The 6,649-nt window shown below is 35.8% G+C and overlaps 2 protein-coding genes across 2 annotated transcripts; one reads left to right on the top strand and one right to left on the bottom strand.

Annotated features, from left to right (window-relative positions):
- Positions 1-464: 464 nt before the first annotated feature.
- Positions 465-5,021, top strand: LOC108220493 (putative glucose-6-phosphate 1-epimerase). Its single transcript, XM_017394277.2, has 10 exons — positions 465-746; positions 870-986; positions 1,541-1,651; positions 2,112-2,163; positions 2,688-2,825; positions 3,509-3,607; positions 3,878-3,975; positions 4,231-4,338; positions 4,423-4,504; positions 4,788-5,021. Exons 1-10 carry the CDS (start codon positions 676-678, stop codon positions 4,851-4,853), a joined length of 942 nt encoding a protein of 313 aa, XP_017249766.1. The 5' UTR covers positions 465-675; the 3' UTR covers positions 4,854-5,021.
- Positions 5,022-5,321: 300 nt separating this feature from the next.
- Positions 5,322-6,436, bottom strand: LOC108222675 (syntaxin-112). The gene has a single exon (XM_017396562.2). The coding sequence runs from the start codon at positions 6,355-6,357 to the stop codon at positions 5,461-5,463; it is 897 nt and encodes a 298-aa protein (XP_017252051.1). The 5' UTR covers positions 6,358-6,436; the 3' UTR covers positions 5,322-5,460.
- Between the last annotated feature and the right edge of the window lie 213 nt (positions 6,437-6,649).

The raw sequence follows: 6,649 nt of genomic DNA on the forward strand, positions 1-6,649 counted from the left end.
AAGTTCAGTTATTTCAGTTTGAACCGAAATATTATTTCGAAAGCGAACCGAACGAATATTATTTTCGATCAAATAGAAAAACCGAATTAACCGACATTTTGAAAAAAAAATTAAACCAAACCGAACAAAAATTGTACGATTCGGTTCGATTTTGCTCACTTGTGGACAATACAAGTATACACCAAGTCATCAGTGTGCCCCAAGTTTATCATAATTTGATAAAAGAATGGTTTAAAATTAGAAAAATACTCCCTATGTCACTCTCATTTCTTTACGGTTTTTTCACACTGTTCGACACGCATTTTAAGGCGCATATAAAACATATGTCTATAACTTATTTTTAAAATTTTTCTTTTTTGTATGAAAATTTAAACATCAAATTTTTATTCAACAGAAAAATATTCAAAATAATTTTTCGAACTACGTTTTATGAGAATGCGTGCCTAGTTCCCGTCCGTCAAAGTAAACAAACGAGGGGAGGAAGGGAGCATGAGAATGGAATTAAAAAAGCGAATATCCAAATATATCCACACACATGATGATGATACACAGCCAAGCATATAAAACTGTTACTCGCAAAACATATGCCACGCGACTGGGCTTGCATATAAATCTACAGCTGATCCACTACAATTCGGACAACACAAACTCACTCTCTTATTCTTTCAACAAAAGATGGCGACAATTTCAATGTCATGCATCTCTCTCCCTACTGCAAGACTTTCCACGAATCGCCAACTCAAAAGGCAAGTCCGAATTTTTATTTATTCCCCATTGATCGATTCTTTTTATTCTATTATTTAATTCCATTTTAAGTAATCAACTGAACTCAAAAGAGTTGAATTTAAGAATTTACAGTTTGGGCACAGATATAGTACGAGAATGTCAATTGCAAGTGGAAGTAATGAAACCAAGTGTTTGGGTGTGCAGCTTACTGAAGGCTTAGGCACTTTGCCTAAGGTTGTTTTGACTTCTTCTCATGGCAGGTACCATTTTTAGCCCACCAATTCTTGCAGTTTTTTTTTTTTTTTTTGAATATTTAGGCTTACGGGCTTTACAAATTAGTATCTGTTTTAATAATGGTAGTGCAGATTATCGGAAATGCATATATGTGTGAAGTATTCTGTTAAATTTCAGATATTTTAGACTAGATAAGGGTATGAGATGTGTAATCAACAGTCTGCACTGATTATGTTAGTATATAGTAAACTTGCAGATACAGACTCAAGTAGGACGTCGGATTTTGGATCTCTTGTTTGATCACTTTTTATAAATTTAATAATTGTGCATATGTCGTTTTAGAGGCGAAAGAAATGAACTTTGTATTGAACATCACTGAGGAAGCTTGTTGATGATACATATATCATATATGATACCCAAAGTCGTATCAGACAGAAACTAGCACAAATGTGGGAGGTTATTCTTTAAAGATAATAAAATTGGTTCATCTATGCACACATGTTAAATGAGAATTGTGGTAATAATTTGTGTAGGAGTAGGACCTCATATAGCGTCTTTTTATCGGAAATACTGTTTTCAGTGAGGCGGAGCTGTACTTATTCGGAGGTTGTGTTACATCTTGGAAAGTTGCTGGCAAAGATCTTCTATTCGTTCGGCCAGATGCTGTGTTCAATGGACAAAAACCAATCAGGTTAATTGCCTATTCTTTGACCAAACTCAATTTTCACAGAATCATACATACTTCAGTTTACATAAGAAGTCTTGTTAGCTAAAGTTCTTACATTGTGGGGATGCAATTTTGTGTCATGACGCCCTTAGTTTTGCAACCTTTTGGTATAGAATTAATGACATGACAATTAAAGTATGATATCGAACTGGATGAGAGTTTGTGTCTGTCAATACATGCATGAACAACTTTTTCAGTACATTTTTCTTTTTTTGGGGCATCAAATGAGATTTCCTGTGTAGCAGAGGGATTATTTCTAACTTCTGATTCTGGACTACTTGTATAATATTGCTAAGTTCAAAAGTGGTAATTTTCGAATCTGTCTTGCTTCCTGAAACCAATTTACATAGCACAAATTGTGAATTATCTATTCTGATTAAGAGTTGAGTCTCCCAAACTAACTGACTGTATACTCTTGGAACAGTGGAGGTTTGCCACATTGTTTCCCACAATTTGGACCTGGCGCAATACAGCAGGTAAGCAATCCATCATTAATTTCCTCGACCGTTGTATGAATTTGTCTTTACATATCTCTCCATTTGGTCTTATAGGGAAACTTGCTAATTTTTTCATTAAGCATCAATGACATAATAACTAATCTCCAGAACTAGCTTTATTCGTAAATTCCTTTTTTCAGAACTGGGTGCTGTTTTTTTGATCCCTTCCACCACTCCACAGGATCCTTCAACGATTTACTAACCTGGGTCTAAAACTCTAAACTGTCTTTTGAGAGCACAAAAGCATCAGTTTTCCGGAAAAATTTAGCAAATAATTGCGGGAACAGTGTAGTTCATTATGAGTTGTCCAAAGTCACCAAAAAATGTAGTCTTTTTAGTTTCAACTTTGCATTCCGGCAAATCATATTGACCTTTAAAACTGACATGTTGTCTAGATACCTGAAAAAGGATGATGACGTCTTTTATGAAACAACAGCACTTCTTTGAGGTTGCCGCAAATCTTTTGAAAGTTATGGAGATGCTTATATAGTTATATGTAACAGCATGGATTTGCAAGGAACGTCAACTGGTCGGTTCTTGATTCTGAAAATGTGGAAGGGAATCCTATGATAACTTTGGAGTTGAAGGATAACGAATACAGTCGTGCTATGTGGGATTTCAGTTTCCAGGCACTGTACAAGGTAAAATGTAATTCATTTTCCATACGCCTACAAATTGAATAGGTTTAGTATATCAATGATTTCATAACTATGGGTAGGGATATTGGGAATTTGGGATATGCGCGAATGTTGATTCAATATTACCCCGAGACTGCAATGAAAACCAATTAGGTGGTGTTGTTGGCATTAGCAGTTTGGTTTTGATATGTTAGTTTTTGGTACCAAATGGTGCGTTCCGGTTCCGAAACAAATAGAAATTAAAAATAAAATGTCATGTTTTTTTCATTCTTCAGATTTTATGTTTACACTTTTATATTAATGTCAAATTCTTAGTAACAAATAATGGACTATACAATTAATTACTGTAATACTTTATATATAGCGTTTGATTAATATTATGATAAATAAATAAGTAGGAGAAATAGGTATTGTACATTAATCAGCGTGCCTTGGTTTTATTTGATGAGTTATGACTAAATAACTACAATGGCAAATAATAATGTGCAGTTTCCATGGGTAAGAACCACAGATCCAACGGCAGACATTGTTCTTTATTTTAGAATTTCGTTCGTAATCATACCTAACTACATTTAAACAAGTCTAGCCTCTTAGTGCCCCGGTGCCACTCTGCTGTTGTATCTCTTGGACTCTCTTCATTCAAAATAAACTTGATTTTAATTTGAAATGTATTTTCTTGCTTGCAGATTATTCTCGATGAGAAGAGCCTTTCGACAGAGTTAGTTATTACAAATAATGACTCCAAAAAGTTTTCATTCACTACTGCTCTGCACACTTACTTCAGTGTACGTGTTACGTTCCATATCTACTGAATAAGTTACAAAATTTTAGCATGAATAATGCTATTTTTGGTGGATGTTTAATATTTGGAATACAGTGCATAATGGATATATGTATATATAGTTTTAGACAATCACAATGTGTAGCTGGCTAGCTGCTGACTAGATTGTTTCATGTGTTCGTGATGTGATCACCCAATACCTGCAACTTCTCCAATATTATGTGCGATTATTTTCTCAAAATCGAGAAAAGGATTACATTGTTCTCCTGTGCAGGCTTCTGTAGGAAGTGCCTCAGTGAAAGGTTTAAAAGGTTGCAAAACACTTAACAAAGACCCAGATCCTAAAAATCCAGTGGAGGGTAAAGAGGAAAGGTTTGTATTACATCTCATAAAGCTTTTATCCGCATATCTATGTCTCCTTACCGGAAATTGATGCCACACATTTAAATAAATGTTTTCTAAAATGAAAACTGACCCTTGGATATCAACACGAGTCATTTTATTCTGGTTGAGTTCTGCCACTCTGCTGATACATTGTTGCAAAGAGGAAGTTTCGCACCATCAGAATAAGCTCGCATTAGATACTTCTTTTTTTAAAGCATCTGCTCATTATATTTACATAAACAGGGACACAGTGACCTTTCCTGGATTTGTTGATTGCGTTTACCTTGACGCGCCTAGTGAACTACAACTGGACAACGGTTTAGGCAATACCATATCCATTAGCAATACAAAGTAAATCAACCGATGCTGTTTCTTAATCTTCCACATTAATATTTGCATTTCACTTGTATTTAACAAACATTCTTGTTTGTAAAGTTGGACAGACGCTGTGTTGTGGAATCCACATTTGACAATGGAGGCATGCTACAAAGACTTTGTTTGTGTTGAGAATGCCAAGGTATGAACAAACACCATTATGCAAAGTTGCATACTATGTCCTCAATACCAGATCAATTTCTGTACTGCATTCCTTTTCTGCTTCTGAAAAACTGAACTAAGTTGATTAAGATAAACCTATATCCTCGTAGTAAAGTAATATAGTAGAATTATCCGATATAATTCCAAATTCTGGGAAAAACGGTTTGCTAACATATATAAACTTTTTGCCAGTTAGAATCCTTATTTCTACTTCTAATTATTATGTTTTTGCGCTTTTTTCCATATCTTAATGGGTTACTTAGATTGGACAAGTCCAGCTAGAGCCTGAGCAATCGTGGACAGCTACTCAAAGTCTGAGTGTAATCTGAAGTCCAGATAATCTGTGAAGTCAGTTGAGATAATTTTGTGCTTTTGTATCCTCATTTCAAATTTTTTCCTTGAAGAGCTTTATATTCCATAGTTGTCTTCTTCGAAGGTAAAAATAAATTAATCATGTGGAATATTTGATCAAAGAGTTATATACATGTTATTTTGCATTTTTGGATTAGTACTTTATGGAATCATTTCCAGAGTTTGAAACTATTGTTAGATATGTGGCAGTTCTTCCAAGGTGGGTATAGCTATCTCTAGTATATGCTTAAAGTAAGATAATACTAGTCTCTAAAATTAAAATTAAGCATGAACATGAGGGGGCTCAAAGGGAAAGCATCTCCAGTGAGTTTCGTGCAGTCAGTTTTGCAGCATTAACCCATTGATGCAGTCGATATATAAAGGATGCACAAGTATTATGAATAAGGAGAGAGTTATTTTTGGACTTACAGACATTGAGAAGTAGGAATTATTCAACTTAAAGAGAACAATATTTTACTTCAGAAGTGATAATGAAATTAACGAGGGAAATGGGCAATAAAGGGAATCTGCAGACCATACGTTGAACTACTCTTACCCTAAAACCTGAAACTAGAACCATGATTCTCAGGCTGATAACATTGCGACGAAGCAAACCAGCACTACAACAAACCCTGCTGCACATAGCCAGTAAGCCCAGGTCCTGTCTTCCTTCTTCATCTGCTTTGCATATAAGAGGCTATTAGTTCCACCACTAACAAGGCTTCTAGCACTGCCAACATTATGCTCGATGTCATTAGTCCCTGCACCCTGAGCCTCGACTAAGACTGCCATATCAAGAAACACCTGATGAAGCTTATTCAAACTCCTCTGAATGTCCATTGCAGCTTCATGTCTCTCTTTGTTCTCCAAATGTAGTTCTGCTTTCCCTTCAAATATCTCAATTTTTCCACTTCCCGATGCCATCTTCTCGATCATCTCTTCCCTTGGGACATCTCCAGTCATATTGTAGTACCGCCTTTTCAAGTATTCTTTGTAATCCATCAGAATTCTCTCTCGCATCAACTGAAACTCAATCATCATCTCCTTCAACTTAACTCTTAATCCATTCGTAACTGAAATCCTTGTCCGATCTACTGTGCTGCCTTCTCTATATGCCACTGATATCCTGCGATTAGACACATTAGACTTGTCCAGAGATGAGAGCCTTGACCTAATAAATTTTGCTTTGCGAAGAACAGAGACCATATTAGAGTCCATACGATCCCTTATCCCTCTTAAAATCTTAGCACTGCGAGTAGATTTTGTCTCTTCATTTAGTTTTTGCAGATCATACTGGAGTTTAGAAATGCTCTCCAGTTCAGACTTAATAGCCTCAACTTCTTCGAAAAACTGAGACAAGTTGAGTTCATGGGTGGGATTGTGCAGGCCTTTTTCGATGTCTGCCTCCTCTTGGAGATCCATTCGGGCTTGCTTCTTCAAATTCACATAACTTAGAAATGACTTGGTCATTAGATCATTCATCCTGCAAAATACCAGAAGTGAAGAAGTTAGTAACACAATAATGCATGTTCATTCGTCCGTGTCCATAGCATGATCAAGAACCATCTATGTTTACAGCAGAAACATATACATTATGCATCTACCTAGTTGCCAAGTGATAATTATTTCTTCGGCTTCAAGTATCTTAATCGGGAAAAACTTCTGGGATGCAATGTAGTTGTGACAAGTGCAGAATTGAGGGGTAAGAAAGGAGGGTAGTTTTCGGCAGTTTGTGTAGGATGTAACCGCTAAATTCAATTTGTTTCACTACTGC

Source organism: Daucus carota, chromosome 5 (genome assembly GCF_001625215.2).
Source record: "Daucus carota subsp. sativus chromosome 5, DH1 v3.0, whole genome shotgun sequence".
Taxonomy (NCBI): Eukaryota; Viridiplantae; Streptophyta; class Magnoliopsida; order Apiales; family Apiaceae; genus Daucus; species Daucus carota.